This window comes from Cyprinodon tularosa, unplaced genomic scaffold, assembly GCF_016077235.1.
Source record: "Cyprinodon tularosa strain WSP-4 unplaced genomic scaffold, ASM1607723v1 ctg872, whole genome shotgun sequence".
Lineage (NCBI taxonomy): Eukaryota > Metazoa > Chordata > Actinopteri > Cyprinodontiformes > Cyprinodontidae > Cyprinodon > Cyprinodon tularosa.
In genome coordinates this window covers 94,231-118,330 of record NW_024039643.1, presented here as the reverse complement: position 1 = coordinate 118,330, position 24,100 = coordinate 94,231, and the positions used below count along the sequence as shown (strand labels likewise).

At 41.0% G+C, this 24,100-nt stretch overlaps 1 protein-coding gene across 1 annotated transcript in view; it reads left to right on the top strand.

The window, feature by feature from the left end:
* The first annotated feature begins 1,001 nt into the window (after positions 1–1,001).
* Positions 1,002–24,100, top strand: part of ap4b1 (adaptor related protein complex 4 subunit beta 1) — a 33,842-nt gene continuing 10,743 nt past the window's right edge. Inside the window, exons 1-12 of the mRNA XM_038273454.1 lie at positions 1,002–1,038; positions 1,187–1,319; positions 3,545–3,769; positions 3,843–3,967; positions 4,529–4,676; positions 10,759–11,044; positions 11,323–11,421; positions 13,716–13,827; positions 15,675–15,758; positions 15,850–15,953; positions 22,517–22,724; positions 22,793–23,107. Coding sequence (XP_038129382.1) covers positions 1,207–1,319; positions 3,545–3,769; positions 3,843–3,967; positions 4,529–4,676; positions 10,759–11,044; positions 11,323–11,421; positions 13,716–13,827; positions 15,675–15,758; positions 15,850–15,953; positions 22,517–22,724; positions 22,793–23,107 — 1,819 coding nt within the window. The 5' untranslated portion in view covers positions 1,002–1,038; positions 1,187–1,206. The remainder of the gene's footprint in view (positions 1,039–1,186; positions 1,320–3,544; positions 3,770–3,842; positions 3,968–4,528; positions 4,677–10,758; positions 11,045–11,322; positions 11,422–13,715; positions 13,828–15,674; positions 15,759–15,849; positions 15,954–22,516; positions 22,725–22,792; positions 23,108–24,100) is intronic.

Here is a 24,100-nt window from a genome sequence, read left to right as displayed (position 1 = left end):
TAATTTTATTTTAAACAATAAACATATGAAAGCCACTTAATTATATCTGAGGCTTATGGTTTGATTACTTTGATGCCAAATCCTTCAATTTACTAAGAAAATAGAAACAATTTATGAAACCTTTAATACTTTAAAAGGGATAAATCAACTAACGAGGCGACGTTTATAAAAACTCGAAGGCAAATGTATTCAGTCCAGTTTTCTAGAGAAATTAACAGACTGAACAAGATGATTTACAGACTTATTCACCATTCATAGGGCAAGTTTCTGATTACTTGCATACCCATTAATAATGCAGTCTCCCTCAGTGAGGTCTAGAAGCACTAGATCTACATATCCATCCATTCAGAAGAGATGCTGCTACATGGCTGCACATGTTTTTTTTTTTTGGCATTTGACCAATTAAATGAACCATTGAATAATATATTACCTACTGGAAATTAACTGGTGGGGGGGGGAGTTAGCAAGTCAAGAAAAAACATTTATTTGGGCAAGTTGGTGTTTCTTGTTATTACATTGAAATTAATTTTTACCATTTTTTTTTTATGTAAGAACTATTGGCTGGAAATCTAAAAGTATTTGACTGAGAACCCTATAAAGGGTTATAAGGTTCCTAAAGTTGACTCTGCTCCCTTACTGCTCACTAGATCACCTTTAAAGAGTGACCTTTGTGTTTTTGTGAAAGGTGTCACAGAAATACAGATTTAACAACTTATGAGGTAGATTGCTTTAAAAAGATACATTACAGATGGAAATACATAGTAAATTAATAAATAGTATATATTTTAACTGAAGCAAAATCAGGCATGTCTTTAAAACAGTAAGTTGAGCCTCCTCGCGCTATTTCACGAGAATTATATTGAAGGAAATGTAAATGAAAAATATGAATAAAACTAATAAATTCTAGAATATGCTGTGATCTTTCAGACTTTGCCCCAGACGCTATAATGCGCTGCAGTTCCACTCCAGGCCAGCAGAGGGCGATCTGACGTGGGGGAAAGGAGCCGCTGAAGGAACCGAAGCGGAAGTTTGGGCAATGTAAACAAACCCGTCATCATCTAGACTGTTTCTGTCAGACAAAATAATCAGCTTGAAGATCACCTTGGTATTTATTAACATTTTAAGCCTCTTTGTCTGTTTAATCTGTGATGTTATGATAAAGAGTCGATGTTTGCCGTGTTTCTAGAGCCCATCATCATCCCCATCATGCCGTATCTGGGCGGTAAGGAGACGGTGAAGGAGCTGAGGAGGTCTCTGTCCAACCCTAACATCCAGACCGACCCTCTGCGCTACAGGAACGCGGTGCTCAGAGTCATCAGGTGGGACTCGCTTTTCAGCTGAGGCTCCTGCTTTACGGCACTTGATGATGATTCCAGTCGAACTGATCTTCATCCCACACTAAATGCTTTCACCTCATGTTTCTTCAGACATCTTCTCCTTCAATTAAAGTTTAATTTCCACAAAAGTTGTTATTTTAACCTATTTTATAAAAACATGTTTATCTTTTCAAGTAAAATGATTTTTCTTGAGCTTTTCCTGCTTTGGACCAAAACAAAGCAGAGAGATAAAAGAACGTTTAATGATTTAATAAATTCCATCTGAATATGATCATTATCCTGGAATTTGGTCTGTTTCTGCTAACTTTGCCCATCCACAAACAGACACTTTAGCTGGAAGATCTAAAGACACTGCTCCAGTTTCTTTAGGTCAGACTTCCTGAAAAGCTGGAAACATGGAAATGTCTGTTATTATATATTCCTTTCTATTCCCAATAAAAAATATCTTATTTAATCAGATATTATTTCAGCTGTTATATAGTGTTTATAACACACAGTCCTACTAACTGTGTGTTAGAACAATAAATGAAAGAGTGATTCGAGCACTAATCATGGTCAAACAGTTAATTCTGCACATACATGGAATAAATTCACCACAACTTCTGTTCAAAATATAAGATTTTATTAACAAAAATCATTCAGCTCCAAGTCAAACATATTTCAATTTAACACTCTCAACTAAGACTAGTAAAACTCAACTAAACTAAACTAACTACTATGTACAAAGAGGAAGGGGAAAACGGTTGAAAAACATATTACAGTTTAAGATGGATTCTATGATTGAAACCAAAGTTTGTCTGGAATAATTTGGGATCTGATCAAATTAGCTTTTCACAAATTTTAAAGAAATTGGAATGTTTTCAGACCAATTCACAATGCAAATCCATGAGGTGAATAAAACATTATTTGGCCAAATAATGTTTTATTGAATGATTTGCTTAATCAAGAACCAATAACCTTTAGCTAAATGATTCTTTACCCTCTTTGAAATAACTAGCAGCGAATAGACATCAGGATTCCACTAAATGACTCTTGGTCAGACTTGGTAATGGAAATGTAATGAGCATCTGAGGAACACATGAACACTAATGTTATATCAGTGTTTAAATCCTCAGTGAATAAAGATTGTCTAAGCTTTAGCAACAGCTCAACACATTTTCCTGTAGCATAGCATAGCATGCAGTCCATTCTTTAGCGTCATCTTTACTCAGCAGTAAACACGTGATATGATTAGCATCATATTGCTTGTTCTGTCCCTAATCATGCCAGACCTGCAAACCTTTTTCTACGTCCATTTGGAAAGCTTGAGTTTCATCCAGTTTTGTAGCTCTGCAGTCAGGACACAGCAGAGGTTCTTTGTCAGGGAAGTCCTTCTCTCATCCAGTTTGGCTCTATAAGTTCTGAAACTCAAGAGAAATGTGTTGCAAAAGGTCTGTTTTGCAACAGTTCGGTTCTGAAAGGTTCTGACTAATTCTTGATGGTTCTGGAGATCTGGTTCCCCTGGGGCCTGCATCTCCACTGTGTTGGACCCAGCTTCATGGGCAAGGGAGAGGAGGCAAGGAGAGCAGCAGCAAAAGAGAGAGAATCCTGTGTGCTCTGTGGTTTTGTTCTGTCCTCACAGAGAGGGGGGTGGTTGGTCACACCTCTGGTGGCTTCCATGTGACTTGCCTGTGACTGCTTTGGCTGAAAAGGGGGGGTTGGTCAGGACAAAAGTCTTACAGTCTCCTGCTGTAGGAACGTGTCCCTCAGCATGATGCTGCCACCCTGCATGGTTAGCCTCCTGTGGAATTAGCTGCACTGGTTTTTAGGAATAACAGGGATTATCACCCTCAGACTGTAGAGGAGCCGAGCAGCTCCTTTTACAGCCTGTTACTATTACTATTATTTATTACTATTTAATACCCTGTGCAATAACCTGTTTCTCTATATCTGACACCCAGAGCAATAACTATATATATATATATATATATATATATATATATATATATATATATATATATATATATATACATATATATATATATATATATATATATATATATATATACATGGAAACAGCCTGTGCAAATATCCAATCTAATAATTCTATCTTTAAAAAAAAAAAAAAAGTTAATTTCCTGGTTTAATTAAGCAAGTAAATTAACTCCTGGTGTAACTCCTCCCTCCTCCTCACCCCCCCCCCCCCCCCCCCCCCCCCCCCTCCTCAGGGCGATGTCTCAGGGCCTGGATGTCTCTGACCTGTTCAGTGAGATGGTGAAAGCCTGCGCCACCGTAGACGTGGTCCAGAAGAAGCTGGTGTATGTCTTCCTGTGTTGCTACGCCCACCTTAACCCGGAGCTTTCCCTGCTGGTCGTCAACACGCTGAGGAAAGACTGCCTGGACCCCAACCCCATGGTCCGCAGCCTGGCTCTGAGAAGCATGACCAACCTGAGGCAAGCAGAGGGCGACGCCCCTAAGGCGGAGGGGACGGGGAACCATTTCTGACGGCTGTGTTTGTGTCGGCAGGTTGCCCAGCCTGGTGGAGTACGTGGAGCAGCCGCTGACAGCGGGGCTGAGAGACAGGGCGGCGTGCGTCAGGCGGGTGGCTGTTCTTGGCTGGGCCAAACTGCACCAGCTCCAACCTGAAACAGGTAGACCTTTCATTTCTGCTGCAAAGCTGGACATGCTTAGAAACCAAACTCCTCAACCAGAACCAGGAAAGTTTGAACAGGAATGACGACCAGAAGGTCTGCTGGACAGTCAGCGGGCTCCTTCTAGACTGGATGAGGCAGAGGGTCTGGGACTAAACCTCCCGGGTCAAAGCTTCTCATAGATCACTGGTAACACATTATCAGGAACCTAAACATATTTTGCTTCATTACGTCTGGAAAAATATTAGAATATTTTATTAAAGTTTATTTCCAGAGCGTGAAAGTCTAATAGAATTTAAGCCCCGACTCTCCAGAAGAGTAGGAGACACGACAACTTCCTTTGCAAGGAGGAGATGATGAAGGAGTTTTTGATCCAAGCATTTGCACAGAAAATGGATTGTAAGGAAGCAGTAGAGTAGGAAGTAGAGCATTCCTGCATTCCTCGTGTCCATGGACTCCAGAACCAGAAACTGAGCCGTTAGTCAATCATCTAAAGTTCTGTTTTCAGATGAAAGTAAATTTGTTTGGAAACCGACATCCCAGAATTCCCGTCCCTTCCAGATGCTGCGGTGGTGAACGAGCTGTACGGCCTGCTGAGGGACCCGGACCCCGTGGTGATGGTCAACTGCCTCCGAGCTCTGGAGGAAATCCTGAAGGAGGAAGGAGGCGTGGTCATTAACAAGCCCATCGCTCACCACCTCCTCAACAGGTCAGACCAACAAACTCACCTGATTTCACTCGCAGCGAAACAGAAATTCATTGGAGTCTCTTTCATACCTTCAACCAGATCAGAAATGATTCTGCTAATATGAATATTCCTGCTGCATTTTATACCACATTAATGCTACGTTCACACCTTCAAAGCTGGTTTACATGCTAAGTCAACGGATGGCGCACATCATGGCGCATCAGAAGGTCCATCTGAGGCGAGGGGCGCGATTCACAAGCATTAGAAGTATGATCTCTCCTCTGAAACAGTTTATTAACGCCTAAATTAACCTAAAATGTAGAAACCTGCCGGCAGAATATGTTGGCTTTTATTATCCTGCTGCCTGCAGTTTGTAGCACAGACCTGAAAAACGCTAACATCTACTTCCAGCCGCCACCAACAGGAGGGGAAAACCCCCAAGAGGCGAGCGGGCCTGAGGCAGCTGCTGCTGGGGATTCCCAGTGACAGCGCAGCGCCGGTATGTGGGGGTCTGAGCGGCTCCCACAGAGAAATAATCTTTGAAGCAGGGGCGGATCTAGAAAAATATTTATGAGGTGGCGAGAGGGGGGCAGAAATTTTTGAGGGGTGGTAACATATGGCATTTGTTTACACTGAATTTAATCACAGTTATCATAGTTTGGTGAGAATAGTATGTACAGTACTAGTGTTTCATGTGAAACAGTTCATATTAATAATACATCGTACAATGAGATCTCACTTAATAGGAGATAGAAGAATGATAACACTACTTCTAGAGGGGCCTTATGACAGGAAAGGTATTAAGGTAAGACACAGGTGCTGAGTCGCAGATGTGTGAGACTGACTGTCAGAGAGGCAGCTTTGCAGCATTTGCACAAGAAGAAACTATAGAAAGAAAAAAGTTACCCATCAGAGATCTATGGACTGAGCTGGACTAAAGTGAGCAGAACTACACAGTAGAAATAAATGGGTCAAGACACCCGAACAAGGTACTGGACATCTATGTAATGTTTACTCTGAACACACATTTACCCCATTTGTTCCTCAGTAACTTGAAATACAGCAGTTAAGGCAAAATGAAAGGGACATTTCATGCATGTAAATATTCTGTAGGTAGAGCCGCATATGGAGGACCAACTCTGCCGTATTTAAAAATAAATACAGAAATAAATAAATAAATGCTCAATAAATGAATAAGCATACAATTAATTGCCACCAAAAATGCAATCAACAAATAAATGTTATTAGAAATTATATTATAATGGCAGGCAGAAATGTTAAAAGGGCAGGCGGAAAGAAATAACGGCGAAGAAATAACTAGGGTAAAAAAATACAAAGGAAGAATAAAACAGACAAAAATATGATAACATGCACATAAATAAATACTTAAAAATATAAGTAATTAAAAAATAAAGTTGAAGATAATAAATGACAAAAAAATAAATAAGGTAAATGTTACAAAGGCAAATAAATAAAGAAGCTAATTAAAAGAGTTATATACATTTATGACTCACTGTATAATTAAATTTCTACTTACATTTATTTGTTGTTTGCATTTTTGGTGGCAATTAATTGTATGCTTATTTATTTATTGAGCATTTATTTATTTCTGTATTTATTTTTAAATATGGCAGAGTTGGTCCTCCATACTGCTGTATCAACAAATCAACAAAAAGGCGGGTTCTGTATGTTACATCAAAATCTCCACAAATCTGAAAAGAAGCAACATAAAAATACATTTTGCTTCCAGTCTGAAAAAGTACAAAAAATGTTGTGAGTAGGTTCATACAGGTCACTTCTGGATGATTTCATACTAAATATACAAAAAAGAAACAACAACACTGCTTCATATTAAGCAGGATTTACACCAGTATCACATTTTAACTTTTAACACTTTTGGTTTTATTAAAGGAAATATAACATTTTCTGAGGTGCCAAAACAAAATGTAACAGCTCTGTAAAGGCTCACCAGAGAGCATAGCATAAAGTTACCTTGACTATAACAGGTGAATGCAGTGATTTCCATGTTGCTCAGCAAAACGCTTCACAAATATACAGGTGCTGGTCATAAAATTAGAATATCATGAAAAAGTAGATTGATTTCAGTAATTCCATTTAAAAAGTGAAACTTGTATATTATATTCATACATTACATACAAACTCATATATTTCAGATGTTTATTTTGTTTAATTTTGATGATTACAAATGACAACAAATGAAAATCTCAAATTCATCATATCAGAAAATTAGAATATTACTGAAGACCAATAAAAACAAAGGATTTATAGAAATGTTGGCCAACTGAAAAGTATGAACATGAAAAGTATGAGCATGTACAGCACTCAGTATTTAGTTGGGCCTCCTTTGGCCTGTATTACTGCAGCAATGCGGCGTGGCATGGAGTCGATCAGTCTGTGGCACTGCTCAGGTGTTATGATAGCCCAGGTTGCTCTAATAGTGGCTTTTAGCTCTTCTGAATTGTTGGGTCTGGTGTATTGCATCTTCTTCTTCACAATACCCCATAGATTTTCTATGGGGTTAAGGTCAGGAGAGTTTGCTGGCCAATTAAGAACAGGGATACCATGGTCCTTCAACCAGGTACTGGTAGCTTTGGCACTGTGTGCAGGTGCCAAGTCCTGTTGGAAAATGAAATCTGCATCTCCAAAAAGTTGGTCAGCTGCAGGAAGCATGAAGTGCTCTAAAACTTCCTGGTATGTGGCTGCGTTGACCCTGGACCTCAGAAAACACAATGGACCAACACCAGCAGATGACATGGCACCCCAAACCATCACTGACTGTGGAAACTTTACACTGGACTTCAAGCAACGTGGATGAAGTGCCTCTCTTCTTTTCCTCCAGACTCTGGGACCTTGATTTCCAAAGGAAATGCAAAATTTACTTTCATCAGAGAACATGACTTTGGACCACTCACCAGCAGTCCAGTCCTGTTTCTCTTTAGCCCAGGCAAGACGCTTCTGACGCTGTCTGTGGTTCAAGAGTGGCTTGACACAAGGAATGCGACAGCAGAAACCCATGTCTTTCATACGTCTGTGTGTGGTGGTTCTTGAAGCACTCACTCCAGCTGCAGTCCACTCTTTGTGAATCTCCCCCACATTTTTGAATGGGTTTTGTTTCACAATCCTCTCCAGGGTGCGGTTATCTCTCTTGCTTGTACACTTTTTTCGACCACATCTTTTCCTTCCCTTCGCCTCTCTATTAATGTGCTTGGACACTGAGCTCTGTGAACAGCCAGCCTCTTTAGCGATGACCTTTTGTGTCTTGCCCTCCTTGTGCAAGGTGTCGATGGTCGTCTTTTGGACAACTGTCAAGTCAGCAGTCTTCCCCATGATTGTGTAGCCTATAGAACTAGACTGAAAGACCATTTAAAGGCTTTTGCAGGTGGTTTGAGTTAATTAGCTGATTAGAGTGTGGCACCAGGGGCCATCAATTTTGAACCTTTTCACAATATTCTAATTTTCTGATATGATGAATTTGAGATTTTCATTTGTTGTCATTTGTAATCATCAAAATTAAACAAAATAAACATCTGAAATATATGAGTTTGTATGTAATGTATGAATATAATATACAAGTTTCACTTTTTAAATGGAATTACTGAAATCAATCTACTTTTTCATGATATTCTAATTTTATGACCAGCACCTGTATTTAGATCCAAAGCCTTTGTGCGTTTTGATTTGAGTTCAACCAAACTTGATCGTCTCTTTTCTGTCATAGTTGACCGTAAATATGTCTTTATGAGCCTGAGTCGTCAGGCCTAACTAACATCATAGTTAGAGAAATAACGTTCTGCAACCTGATTTTTATCATCTGTAAATCAGCATTGCAGCTATGCTAGTAACAATGTGCTTTCATTATGATTTAATTTCTCAATAGATAGTTAATCAGTGTTTACCTGTTTCTTCCCGTGTCTCCTCTCCCCATGACCCCTGGCTCCCTCGCTTTGCCCCATTCGGTTTTCAAAGCAAATCAGTCTCAGTCGCTCTAGCGTCATCTTGTGCTGCATTCACTGCAGTCCGACATTAGAAATTAGCGGTCGAAATTCTCAAATTATCTATAATTCATAAGCCTCGCCACCCCTACAGCAAACTGGGGTGGCAGCAGGGGTGGCAAGGCTGTCATTTAGGGAGGCATTTGCCACCCTATGCCACCCCAGTAGATCCGCCTATGCTTTGATGAACTGACTGCACAGACCATGTTTTCAGGAGGACTTTCTCACTTCAACATAGATTCTAACTACTTTTTACCCGCTGATCACAGCTAATATAGCAAAGCTGCTCTCTGGAATTGAACACAGGAGCAGCAGAAGCATCTGGACTCACTTTACTGGACGTCTGACCTTAATGTGGATCAAAAATAAAGCAGCTGAAGCTTCTTTCATGCTTACATTGCATCCGGTGCGAACGGAGCCAACGATTGCCTCTAACGACCCCCTTTCAGAGACATAGGCCAGTATCGCATGTTACAGGCTATAAAATAACCCAAAACGACTCCCCTTTTCTAAGGGCCGCAGCTGTTCTGCTGGGTAAATTAGCCTGTTTTCTTAGCCATAGGCTTTGGTCCGCTATATAAAGCCTCAAACTCAACGCCAATTCAGACATTTTACTGAACGGCTGACCTTAATGACGACAAGCATCGGAAAGGTGCTTCTCTGATGGTGTACGGTGTGATCGTAGCATAACGTCACAGACTTCTCTGCAGCTGTGACGTCGTCATTCTTCAGTGCGACCCGCAGTGTTTTGCTCTTCTTTCAGTCAAGAAATACTCTGTAATCCCGATAAAACTTGCTCGATAGCCACGCTAACGCTAGTTTCATCGGCTGAAGCCGCCATGTTCTTTAGACTGAACTGTCGCGCTCTCGTTGCGTCACACCTCAACCCGCCTCAAAGCCAACGCTGATTGGACGTTCGTTTGGTGAACGGCTCCAAATTTTCTTCAACGGAGAGTCTCCAGACTGATCTGCGAGTGAAACCTTTAAAGCTCGCGAGATCAGGATGGTCTCACGAGGCTAGTCTATGGCAGGACCAGCATGCATCTGGGTGGGCGTATTTTTATCAGTGCAAGAGAAGCATGGAGGAAATGTTTGTCCTTTTCTGTTTGCTTGCCTGAGGAGAAATAAAGTAAGGAAACTGTAGGAGTTTACCTGGAACATTTTTTCTTTTGCCTGCGTAAATGACTTGTCCACGGTGCCTCTGTGTCCATTGTGGGCTTCTTTTTTGTGTCATCAAAGCGGCGCCAGAATGCCTGTGAAAAATTCTAATTCAAAGCATCGAAACCTGCAGTGATGTTTAGACTGTAGCCTTGGAGCGCAGCAGGACCTCAGGCTGGTTAGGGGACCGTCGCCAACATGGCTGCTTCCACTGCAGGAGACTCTGCTTCACAGCAGGAAACATTAAAGGAAAGCAGATGTTTTATTTAATATATAATCCATGATCTGCATCACCAACAGTTATAGATTTTACACAATAGAGAGATCTTCCTAGATAGACTGCTCTTTACTTGATGATAAAAACATTTCATCCATTTAAAGGTTATAACCGTATAATCTTTTAGCTTCTCTGCAGGGGAGAGAATCAGCACTCGCTTTGCCTCCAAGCAGAAAACGGTTGGTTTTCATCTCAGGGCTGAAAGGCAGGAACTAAATGTTGGTCAGAGTAAGAAATAATGCTGCCTTCCTTTCCCGTCACACCTTCTCCTCCTTTTTCCTTTCGTACCTTTTTACACTTTGGGATATAAATGACTGTAACAGACAGAGAGATCAATGTGACACAATTATCAGCATATTTATTTATTTCTGATCGGCTGTGACTGACGGCTGACCCACATTTTGATAAAGCCTGAAATGACAGCAGGAGCTAAATAGAACATTTCTCCTGAAGCTATCAGAGGCTTGGTTAAGAAGGGTTAAGATCAGTTTGGTTAAGAAGGTTGAAGGTGGTTTAATGTCAACATGGTTCTTAAGAAGTGACAGGTAGATGTTTGCATCATCTGTGATCCATGATGCAGGGAAGCAGTCCTGCTCAACCTTAGATCTTTTCTCAGCGTAGCTGCAGCTGTAAAGTGTTTGTGGTTTTCTCTCAGGCTGAAGGAGTGTGATACTTGGGGCCAGTCGGAGGTGCTAAGGGTCCTTCAGAGATACCGGCCCCAGTCAGAAGACGAGCTCTTTGACATCCTCTCGCTGCTGGACTCCTCCCTGGTCAGCCCCCACCCTCCTGTCATGGCTGCCACCCTCAGCCTCTTCCTGAGCCTCTGCTCCAGCCTCCCTGCTGTCAGCCAGGCGGCCATGGAGCGAGCGCGAGGCCCCCTGCTGGCTGCGTGTGGAAGCGGGTCGAGAGAGATGAGGTTTACGGCGCTCTGTCACATTCAGGTCTGCACCCAGGAAGTGTCTCTGTTTTTCACCTCACTGCATTACACGTCTGTTGGCTTTTATCAATTAAACTACTGAAAATAAAAGAAGTCTAGGTCTACATATAAAACCTTTTCTGCACGATAAAGTTAATTGATTTACTCCATAATTCAGCTCAGATTAAAACCTCAACATAAATCTACTTTAGCGTTTCCATTTGTTCATCAGCATCTTTGTCTTTTGATAAATAACCGTCTGTTTGCGTAAGGAATCCAATAAATGTCTTTGACTTGTTGCAGCTGCTGCTGCGTTCCACCCCTGGCCTGCTGGGGGAGCACTTCAAGCGTTTCTTCTGCAGCTATGCTGAGCCGGTCTACATCAAGCAGAGGAAAATGCAGGTAAGAACCAAACAGTCTGCTACGGAAGAGGATTAGGGCCACTGGAAAAAAAAAAAAAAGTTAACTGATTTTTTTAATTTTATTTCAGTATAGTATGGGAAAAAAGTCAGAATTCTGAGATTAAAGTCAGAATTCTGACTTTTTTCTCAGAATTCTGACTTTTTTTATTGTCAGAATTCAGTCAGAATTCTGAGATTAAAGTCAGAATTCTGAGATTAAAGTCAGAATTCTGAGAAAAAAGTCAGAATTCTGACTTTTTTCCCATGTTAAACTGAAATAAAATTTAAAAATCATTTTACTTTTTTTTTTTTTTCAGTGGCCCTAATCCTCTTCCGTAGTCTGCTGCCCTGAAGCGCTTTAGGAAGCAGTTCTATGGGCCTTTAATTTGGATTTAAAACAGATCCTGAGAGGATTTTCATTTGGATGAACTACTTATTTCATAGGTATAAAATGTTTCAGAGTTGTTGATGAAGAAAGACACTAAATAAATGGATTTCTGATGAAAAAAATCATTTAATCTGAAAACAGTGGATAAAAACTCCAGATGAGGCCAGAGGTTCAACATCTGTTTTAAATATTTCTGAGTTCACCATCAACCAACCAACATTCTGCCTTTTACTTCCCACCCACACCTGTACTGTCCATCTCCAGAGCACGTCTGTCATCCCTTCATCTACTCTCTGTCTCTCAGACAGAAACATCCAGATGTGAACGGATGAATTCAGAGCCAAACATCCACATTTAGTGTGAGAACAAAAACAAGGAGCTGCTATGGAGGAGATGAAGGAAAGTCTGAGCGTTAGAGAAGCTTTGCTGGACAACCATCCATTTTCTGTTCCGCATCTTATTTCTATAGTAGATTGATCTCACATAGAGTCACTGACTGTTCTTTTTCTGGACCAACAAATGAAACCAGAGGCCCCTGGATCCCCACATGCCAGCTGCAGGGGGAGGGACCCAGAGTTTTGTCATCTAGAATTGTAGAACTGCACAATATAGAATGATGCAGCCTGATAAAATGCAGGATTGCCTCTAATGAACAACAGATGAAGTCATTTAGGGAGAAACTTACAGCTGACTGATGGAGGTAGACTCCTAACCTGACTCCGCCAGATGGATTTGCTCCGCATATGTATCTGGAAACCTTCCGTTGAAGTAATTTTGGGAAGGGGTGAAAATACTGGTTAGCTGATTGGCCTATGTTGGTGATAGACGGGCCAAATAAACCAATCAGATCAACGAAGCATATGACGTACTTACAGAGCGACGACGAAGAGGAGCCAATTGATAGATCAAACTCTTGCCGAAACCAGTCGGGAGAAGAGCAAAAACATCTTTTCCTCTGAGGAAAGCCTCCAGAGCAGTGTTTTGCTCTTCTTTCAGTGAAGAAATACTCTGTAATTCCGATAAAACTTGCTCGATAGCCACGCTAACGCTAGTTTCATCGTCTGAAGCGGCCATGTTCTTTAGACTGAACTGTTGCGCTTCTCATTGCGTCACACCTCAACCCGCCTCAAAGCCAACGCTGATTGGACGTTCGTTTGGTGAACGGCTCCAAATTTTCTTTAATGGAGAGTCTCCAGACTGATCTGCGAGTGAAACCTTGAAAGCTCGCGAGATCAGGATGGTCTCACGAGGCTAGTAGACTCCTACATCTAGTAAGAAATGTTTTTGTAGCTGAGAGACGATTAGAAAGAGGAGAAAAATGGAGAATAAAACAGTTTCTTCTTAATAACTCCTACAGACAATTTAAGAACTACATTTTTTGTGTAATCCTTGTTGCATGAAGCCCAGTGACTCCGGATTTTTCTATTTTCTATTTTATTATTTTATTTACTTTTATTTATTTTAGTTATTTTATCTTTTTGTGCAGCACTTTGGAAACCTTGTGTTTATTTAAACCGTGCCATATAAATAAAGTGGATTGGATTGGATTGGATTACTGCAAAACATTCATGTCCACTATGAGGCGCTCTGTCCTCCACATTTTGTGGCTTAAACTCCTCGTTTAAGCTGCTGCTGCACAGCTGCTCTCTGCAGGCTTCATATTTCTATCACAGCTAAGTAAAAACAAAGAGAACAAGACCAGCAAATCTTTTTAAGAATGAGTTGTTAGGATCCTGTTAGAATTAAATAGAGAGAATTAATTTTAGATAAATCTTTCTAAAATGTAAACTATGTTTGTATGTCTGTGTTATTATATATAATCCGGTTTTTCTTTGCAACAACAGCTGATGTATCTCAGCTGGCTGTTTGCGGCGCGGCGGCATTCAATCCAGATGATGTTTCTGCAGGTGTTGGTGGAGCTGGTGAACGATGAGAATGTGCTGATGATTCTGGAGGAGCTGAAAGGATACTGCACCGATGTGAACGACGACACGGCTCAGGCTGCCATCGCAGCCATCGGTAAAAACTCCCACCGTCCTGAAGAAACATCTCTACAGTCCTAAAGCTTTATATGAGACAGCATCTATGGTCCAACCTGATTTAATGAAGGTCCTTAGAGGGTTAGAAGGACATGGTGTTTATATTACAGACAATAAACTATTAAGATTACAACAGAAAATGTATTTAAAAGTTAAGCTTTAAAAAAAGAAATAAAACAAACGAAAAAGAAATCTGGAAAGATGCCTTTAACTGCCCCCCACCACCACACACACAAACACACACACCGACAAACGATGAGGTTAAAATGAAGCTTGCAGGCCAATCATTCGTCTTCCTGCTGCTTACTTGGACCTTTCTGAGCCTGAAAAGTCTTTTTGCACCACCTGCTATCAGCACTTATGAATGTTGCTTTACGCCGTCGCCATCTGCTGGCTGGACTTCCCAACACGCCGCATCCAAAGCGGAGTGTTTAGTCAGACTTTACATTGCAGAGTAAAGTCTGACTAAACACTCCAATCCTGAAGGATTATGGTTACTGCAAAATGAAGAAAAACAAAATGTAAAATCCAGAAATAATTTTAGCCAACAGGATCATTCAATCAGCAGCCACAGTGAGACGTTACCATGGAAACCGGCAGTCCGTGACGCGGCTCCTTTAAAGTCGTGGGAAAATCATATTTAAATTTTAAATCATTCTGGCTTAAACATGTATATAAATGTACTCTTTATCAGACGATATTGCCCCAAAAGGTAGAAAATTTCGACTTTAGAAAAAGTCCTGTCTTAAAATCTGTATTTTTCCCGTTATCTTCTGCAGGCCAGTTAGTTCTACGTCAGCCTGAACACCTAAATTCGGCCAATCATATATCAACGGTCATCTGTCAATCCAATTTTTTCGGTCATAGCATCTTGATTCGTATGTCGCAGCTAATATACGCAACGGTTGAAACCAGAATCCTTTCCTTTCCCATTGAGTTGCGTCCCAGTGTTCACGGGGATGGACGTCTGTGTCTTCGGCAGGCGTAGAGCTAACAGAACTGGCAGCGTTGCGAGGCAAGGGCTCAAACATGTACGGCTGGAAGCCTTCTACACCAAACCAAGCTTCTGCCGCCCTGGCGTCCTCTTCCACAACATCTTCGTCCCCGCTTTCCTCCTCTAAATAAAAAATGGATGACGGAGGAGACTCATCCACGACCTCCGACACTAAACTCTCCTCCTCTTGCATGTTTCCGCTGTCCATAGCGTTCCTTGACAGCGTCGTTTCTAAGTCACCAATTTAGTGCTACTTGGTCCCAATGGAATTTCCCATTGGGAACCTGCTAGCACTAAGATGCTAACTGGTTAGCAAGATGCTTCCAACAAACCGGCCACAAACAAACTTGCTTGCAAACCTTCCGCAACAACAATCCCGCCCCCTTGATAAACGACCAATCGCATTCACTTTATTCACTCGTGTAAAGTCGTGCACCACTGATAGAATTCAGAAATGCAACGACTGGATCAGCCGCTTCCCTACTTCACCTCTACTCTGAGCTCTGATGACTTTAAGGAGACTTTGATTGTTTCCTGTGTAAAAAAGGCCAAGCTGGAAATAAACAACTAGTTTATAAAGAATAAACTATAAAAACATGTTTTTCTGGATTAATTAATTAGTTTAATCAGCTGTGTTCTTCTAAGCTGCCAAAGTTAAATCCTTTTATAACATTGGTTTATATCAGGTTTGGCAGAAACTCAGATTTTATTTGTGAAATTCTAATGAAACAGTAAAACATTTCTGCTTCTGGCTCTTAGACTGATCGATAACATCAAGGCTCTGGATGTTACCCTGGATCTACATGATTACCCATAATCCTCCTCCCCCTCAGGTCACATCGGGCGAAGCTACAGCGACAAATGTCTGGAGATCCTCACTGGGCTGCTTGGACTGAAACAAGATCAAATAACTTCAGGTATTGATGATCCTGGGAGCAACGATCAGCGTCTTCCTCTCAGACCACGCCTCTCTCATCGCTGCTTCCTTTCTTCTGTCTTCTTTTCCAGCCATGCTGCAGACCATACGGGACCTGGTCTGGGTGTGTCCGCAGTGCAGCGACACCGTGTCTCTGGCCCTGGAAGGTTGTCAGGACGTTTTGCAGGACAGTCAGGTCAGAACGCAGACGATGCTGCCGTCGCCACCGCCGTCGCCCCGCAGGTTTAGCCTCAGAGAGTCAGCATATTTCTCCTGGTGCACGCACTGTTTAAAGGCTGCTGTTCTCATAGCTCACAGCAGCTCACTGTGTCTGACCGTCCGCCCTAACCCCTAAATCCCTCCATCACTATATAGAGCAGGGAATATATAATGAACGTTATAGTGAACTCAGTTAACTGACCGTTCAGACAGATGATCACTGCTTTTTGCTCTGTTGGTGACGTAACTCCGCCTCCACTGCGCGGTGCCTGCGCCATCTTTGTTATTAGTCACTGCTGTCAGTTAGCGGCAGCAGGCCGCTGTGACAGCAAATCCCATAATGCTTTGCGTGTATAGCTCTCCAGCTGCAGCTCCTCTCATCCTGCTCCGCTGCTCAGTCTGTCTGCAGGCTCCTCTGATCCTTCTTTACCCTTCAGCAGTTAGCCTCTAGAGGCTAGCCTTGGCCTGCCATCGTCTCTTCCTGCTCTGTCTCGCTGGCTGGCTTCTCTGATGTCACACTGTGCTCCTCACAGTAGCATCAGCCACTCTTCCCTTCATTCAGCCCTCTGTCTGCCCAGCAGTCTAATCTGATCTTCTGCCGTTCTGCTTTGATCCTCCATAGTTAGCCTCCAGTTAGCCAGGGCCTGCTGTAGCCCCTCTAGGGCCCTCAGAGCTCTGTTTGCCTGTTAGGCCTCTCTGATCTACTGCTGTGCTCCTCAGCTCACTACCTGAGCTATTAGCAGCAAACAGCCTCCTCTGCCGCTGTGGTTTATAACCCCAGAGGGCGGCGTAGCTGGCCGACTCGTCCCGGTCTCTTTCAGACATGGTTCTCACACTGACTCCCCTTCTGCTCCTGCTTTAGCTCAGGAACGCTGGCCTCCTTACCTCTGTTGCCCGGGTGATTCATCCTCTGTTTTTGGGCACTCTGAGAAAGATGGACCGAGGGCAGGAAAAGGACGCGAGTCCAGTAGGAAAAAAAACAAAACAAAAACGCAACCAGCTCTTTAAATCAGTCATCTTCATAATAGTAATGAGTTTACATAGAAAATTTTATAAATAGTATTTTATTAGTCTGTTTTGGACTGTATATTTTTCTATATCCTCTGCACTCCGATTCGAGGTTAATTGCAATCTCTATAGATGCTAGTTTCTGAAAAATGCTCTTAAAATGAACAAACAGAGACTGTAATCTATCAACATTTCTGATTCCCTTTTACCAATATTTCTTTGTTATTACTGTTTTCATTTTTGACGGCAGTTCAGGTATAAATAACAGGTTTTATTTCTTTTATAGAACATAACAACATGAGAAGGATGCTAAAGATTTTTTGTTTTCCCCTTAAAAATAGTTCTATTTATTGACTTCTACTTCTAGAAATAGAATAAAGACAAACAGATGAACTCTATTTACATTGATTCTATTTTTCTACATTTCCACACGGTCCATAAGTAAATTAGTACAAACATTGATGTCTGGTAAATTTTTTAGTAAAAGTTTTACAATCTTGGTAAAATTCCTGCTCTAAGTGGGTCGCTCTGTCGCGCGGATGACGTCATACACGCTCCGCTTTGTTTTAAAAAGATATATAAATATAAAAAATATAACCACGGATGTCTGGGGGACAGTGATTCTCCTCCATGTTCTGAATGCTGGCGTACCATAAAGAATAAATGATGAACAGTTTAGTTTGTGCCTTCAAGTCGTTGCCCATAGGAAGACGTTACTGGATATAACCTAACGGAATATCTTCAGAACGGCTCCAAATGAAACAAACTCATATGGGAGAGTAGAACATGATGGAATAATGTAAAATAATGGTGTCAGTTTAAAAAAAAACAGCGTTTCCCTTTAATTAAACAGATGTGGCAGGAAATTGCTGCAGAAATGAGCTGGATGAAGGAAATGCTTTAGACCAGCAGGGGGCTCCACCTTTGACTGATATGGGATTAATGTCTGTTTATACAGAGGAATGTTTTCCTCTGAGCCTTTCTTTTAACACCAAATCCCTCAGAGTGACATGTTTATGTCTTTACTGACGCTTCGCTCCCAAAGTTATTCCAAAAAAGTTAAAAACAATCCACTGGAGTTTGTTTCCAAGTTTGAAGACGTTTCTCTTTCATCCAGGAAGTTTTTTATTTCAAAATGTCAGAAATAGTGTTGAGTTCCAGGTTTATTACAGCAGCACAGCAAAGCTGAAACGTCTAGGATGGGAAGCGAAACATCTTCCAACTTGGAAACAAAGTCCAGTGGATTGTTTTGAACTTTTTTGGAATGACTTTGACCTGAATGACTGAGAATCTTCACCAGCATTTTGCTCCATATGAGCTGATTAAACTGGAATCATTCATTCATCCAGCAGCTGGATGAAGCAGGATCTAAATATGCACCAAGTAGAAGGACATCAGCGCTCCTCAGCTGTTTATCTATCCGTCGCCGTGGCAACAAGCACCAACCTTTTGCATACAGCAGGCCTCCACATATGGCTGCTGTCTGTAAGGAAGCTGAGGATCCGACGGGAAAACAAATTCAAATGTTTGGTTTCCTGGGTGACAGAGAAAGGAGGCGGCATCGCAGCCATGAGGCTCAGGTTAAACACAGGTTGGCTGTTTTCCATCAGTTAACCAGGCGGAAACTGTTTCTATTTGGTTCGTCTTTATAACAACAAACATCGTCACAAAGCGGTTTGCAAATAAAGGTTTAAAAAGTTTCTTTAATCCAATCATATAGACATACTTAAAATAAAATAAATATGTTTAACTTTGATCAAACAAGGGAATAAAGTGGCTCTAAAAGTTTTCCAAACTGCTGCTGTTGTTTATGAAGCACTTTGTAGCTTCAGCTCTGTGAAAACCTGCTGCAGCAGTTCAGTGGTGTCCTGCAGGGCGCTGGCATTCCAGCAATCCCTCCCGCTGAATGTGGCGTCAGCAGTAAGAGAATCTCCCTCCTCAGCGTGAGCGACGGCGTGCCACGGCCAGCTGGCCGTTTGACGGAGCGAGTAGCACAGACCAACATGTCGGTTAGACGGTGGCGTTAACAGCTGCGTCTGCTTCAGCGGTTTCTTTTCTGTTTCCATCAGCGCAGCTCTTCATCCACCGTTCTGTTTCATTTCTGCTTCTCTGACTTATTGAGACGTGATTTATCTCCCTGATTAATTCATGTTCACTTTAATCATAACTGAACTTTAGCAATCAATTAATTTATTTTTTGTCAACTACAATTTGCGTTGTAATCAAATTTCAGTTTCAGTACAAACGGTTCATCACATGCATACTTATGGATCTCACATTAGAGAAATTTACCTCTGCATTTTAACAATTAAAGCTACTAATTTCAAACAGTTGGCCTCTTCTCACGTTTGAATATTTCAGTTTAACATAAATTAGCAGAGATGGGAAGTAATGAAGTACAAATACTTCGTTACTGTACTCAAGTAGATTTTTCTGATATTTTTACTTTACTACTTATTTTTATGGCGACTTTTTAATTCTACTCCTTACATTTTAAAAAATTGTCTCGTTACTTTAGTTGTGAATCATTTAAATGGAGTTACCGTTATTATTTTTCACGTCATCAATACCAAATTCAATCTAATTGGATGGGAATCTACGTTGCATTTGACGCACCACTACAAGATGAATCGACAGATTCGGCGGTATTCATTGGCGGCAAATCATTGCAGCTTGGTGGCGGTGGCGTTAGCATAGTAGCATGGACGACGAGATGATTGAAAATGAACACAACGGAGATCTAGTCCTATTGGCAGACATCCATTTAAAATGTAGGCAACGGCATGAAAAAAGTGGTTCTACTTTTACTTTTATACTTTAAGTAAATTTACAAGCCTGTACTTTGTTACTTTTACTTGAGTAAAGAAGTTTAATCAGTACTTCCACTTTTACCAGAGTATTTTTTAACACAAGTATCTGTACTTTTACTCAAGTACGGAAAGTGAGTACTTTTGCCATCTCTGTAAATTAGACAAAGATTTGGTCTAAACCGGAGGTCTTCAACAGGGGGTCTGCGACCCCTAGGCGTCCATGGAGGTAATGCATGGGGGTCCGGTAAGTATTGGTTGATTAGACTTTTTTTTTTTTATTCCCCCGTGTAATTTCTTGCACTAATTGAAATGTGTTTAAAGACACACTAACTTGAATTTAACACACTGTAGTAAAGAGATAAACCGAGGCAGACGATGTCTTTCACACTGCAAAAAATGGAAATCTAAGTGAGAAATTTTTTTTCTTAAAATAAGTACATTTTTTTCTAAAATTGAGGATGAAAGTCAGACACTTTGCCAATGGAACAAGACAATTTACATTTGAAATAAGAAAAAGCTATTGCATTGTCTTAATTCAAGTTCATATTGTATAATTATCTTATTTTAAGAGTGAAGATACTAATTTCATTGGCAAATCATCTTATTTACCTGCTCAAATTAAGGGTAAATACACTTAATTTAAGAAATGTTTACTTATTTCTAGATCGTTTTTGCAGTGCAGTCATCAGTGCACACATTCAGCGACACACAGGAGCCTTTTTGGAAACACAGGAAGGAGCAATCAGCTAAGTGAGCTTAGTGCTTGGAAAAAATCTTTCATTCCTTTAGAGACAGCATGAAAAGTCAGCTGAGTACAAAACATAGAGAGGAAAACAAGAAGAAAAGGGATAAGAAGAGAGTAGAATGGGTTTGTTTTATGTGTTGTCTTCTCCATTCAGAGGGCCCCATGCCTGTCTTTGCCTAGGGCCCCACATTTCCTAAATCCGCCCCTGGTCTTAGCTTTAGTTCTGAGCTGATTTTGACTCCAGTGCCTCCAAAGCTACAGAAGATGCAGGTGAAGCTTTTTAACACAACTGTCTTTAGGCGTCTTTAAGCCACATTGGCCTCATGGAAAGGCTTCCATGACAGCTGAGACGTTTCTGAGGATTTAGGAGGTAATGAGGTAAACAGAAAGTGACATCAGTGAAGGAGGAGGCGTCTTGGCGCCATGGATGGATGATGCCATATTATCTCTCATATGAACCTGTTGGTCTGTTCTCCAAACTTCCCTCAGTGAAGGATTGTTTTATTCCAGATGCGGCCAGGAGGAGCCTCAGGTTGCTGCAGAACAGGCTCTTCTCTTGTTTACTGTGCTGCTGTGAAGGATTTTAAACTCTAAAATACGCTTTTATTTATTTTTAAGTGAGAAAATGATGCAATGCGAGAAAAATGTGCCACATTTTTTATTTTATTGTATATATTTGTAGACAGTGTTGGGTAAGTTACTTTAAAAAAGTAATCTGTTACAGTTACAAGTTACCTTGTTTAAAATTTAATTGTAGTGTAACTTTTTCGATTACTTTTAAAAAGTAATGTAACTAATTACTTTTGATTACTTTTGGATTACTTTAAGGTTTTAATGATTATTGACCCATGTTGAACATTTAATTTTTGAGAACTGAATGTGAACCTTAAAAAGCACCAAGCTGAGAGGGAACTGCTGACAGGCGATCACAGGATGGATCATCAGAGTGGCAAATATGATAGAGACAAGGAGCCGTAGCGGGAAACGGCGATACAGGGCGCGAAGCAATAAAAATATCATTACAGTAAACCCTCGTTTATCGCGGGGTTACGTTCCTAAAAGAACCCGCGATAGGTGAAATCCGTGAAGTAGAAACCTTTATTTTTTTAAAGTTATTATACAATGAAATACTCCATACAACATTGAAATCAAGGAACAAAAACTTTTTACAGGCCCAAGCATTTGTTAAACAAATAAAAGTAGCCTACGGTATAGACGTTGTTATTGTCTGTTTGTTTTTTTTTTTACAAATAACTACTGCAGGCTACTGTAAAATAATATAGTTATAAATAAATAAATAATCATTTTAATCATCAATACAAACTGAAGAGTTAATATTGCAGGGATCAGCCCCGCCGTGACGGATTGGAACGGGAGAAAATGAAAAATGATTATGAAAAACAATACAAAGTACAGCAGGACAGATAGTGACTGATGTGTGCAGTACAGTATTTCACTGCTGTTCTGACGGAGCATTCTTACTTTGCTCTGTGGCGTTTTTTCTTCTAAAGCCTGCGGTGCAGGTGTGTTTTTTGGAGAGAAGAACATAGTTATCGGTAGTTGTTGTCGCTCTTTTTTCTTCTGGGCCAAAAGATCCTTATAAACCGACATGCCGCCATTGATTATGTTTGACAATAAAGTTTAACAATGCATGATGCAGCACCGTGAAGCAGCGAGACCGTGAAAAGTGAACCGCGTTATAGCGAGGGTTCACTGTACATATTTCGCAAAGGTTTTTCTTTATATTTTTTTTAAAAATGTAACTAAATTTGTAAATCTTAATAATTCGGAAGTAACTGTAACTGAATTACATATTTTCTCATTGTAACTGTAACGAATTACAGTTACTCTGTTTTTGTAATTAAATTACGTAACGTCGTTACATGTAATCCGTTACTCCCCAACACTGTTTGTAGATAGGAGAAAACAGGGAGGACATGTCTGGAGATAAATGAATGTGTTGTTGTGGTCCATCAGGGGCGGCAGGCTTTGCTGTGGCTGCTGGGCGTGCACGGCGAGCGGGTGTCCAGCGCCCCCTACACCTTAGAAGCGTATATCGACGGAGTGAGAAGTGAAACGTCTGTGGAACTGAAGATGGAGCTGCTGACGTCCACCATGAGGCTGTTTCTGTGTCGTCCTGCTGAGACTCAGGACATGCTGGGGAGATTGCTGCACTACTGCATAGGTGTGTGTCTGTAGGTGAGAGATAACAATGATGACTGATGATGTCAATGATGGCAGCTCTGTTTCCAGAGGAGGAGAAGGACGTGTGTGTGCGCGGCCAGGCCCTTCTCTACTACCGGCTGCTGCAGTGTGGGATGGAAGAGACACAGAGGGTTCTCCACGGTCGGAGAAGCGACCCCTCAGTGGGCGTCCTGACCGGGCGTCCAGCTGAACCCATCCGCCAGTGGATGAGCAGCTTCAACACACTGGAGCCTCTGAAACATCGTTCAGGAGAGACAGAGGCAGCCAGCAGGGGGAGCCCAGAGCACCACGCCTCCGTTCCCAAACCCAGCATGGACCTTCCAGACAGCCTGGACTGCAGGTGGCCAGAGGTGGACCATCCAGGTCAGTTAAAACATCTGAATCCTCAAGTTATGCTGAGATGAAAACTTTACTGTTTTTAACCCAACTTCCTCCTCCCTCCTGTCAAATCTATGCTTTATATTTTTATATATATATATATATATATATAGGAAGTTGGGTTATTCTCATTGGATGATTGATAGATGTTCAAGATGGCCGTCCTATTAAAGGTTTCAGAACTATTAATTTGTGATGCCATGTATGTTTGCTGTGTTAGTTTGGGACGTTTGTCTTTTGACCAACGATGCCGTTTAGTTTCTATAAACCAAAGAAAATCTCAGAATAATTCATTGAGACCAAAAACAAGTTGATTCTTGAAACTGAACTGAATGGATTACTGAAATTATGGATATTATTATTATAAACTGTCCCATATAATCCTATTGAAATGCTTTGGTCCATTATTAGTCAGCATTAATATTTGTTGAGGCTTAGCTCCTCTACTTGCTCAGACTGCTGCTCTCCTGCTGCCTGAATTAACCTCAGCAATTTCCCTTCTTTTTCTTTTTCTGTTTTAACTGCGCTGATCAAACGATCGACTGGCCTTAAGTTCTGTCTCCTGCAGCATCAGAGTGTTTATGGTGACAGACAGACGCTAAGACCGATCCACTCTGCTAAAACATGACTTCACTCTGTTGTTGTTTGCAGACATCTGTATTTGCATAGCTCTCCTGATTTACATCTTTAGATTTTGCATTTCCACCAATATCCCAAAAGTTGCTTTTTAGTTACAGCTGCACACACACCTAGAACAACAAATGCTCTATAAATCAAACATGGATCATTATTTTCACACACTAAGTCGTTAATTGTGTGACCAATTAAGCCGTCTTTGTCTTCTTGTCTAATATCTGATTGTTATTCGTTTGTCAAAACAATAAAGGTTCCAATGCATTTTTATGGAACTGCATCCAAACTCTAAAACATTTTTCTTAAAACTTGTTTGAAGAAGAGTTTCCATCAAAATAAATATAT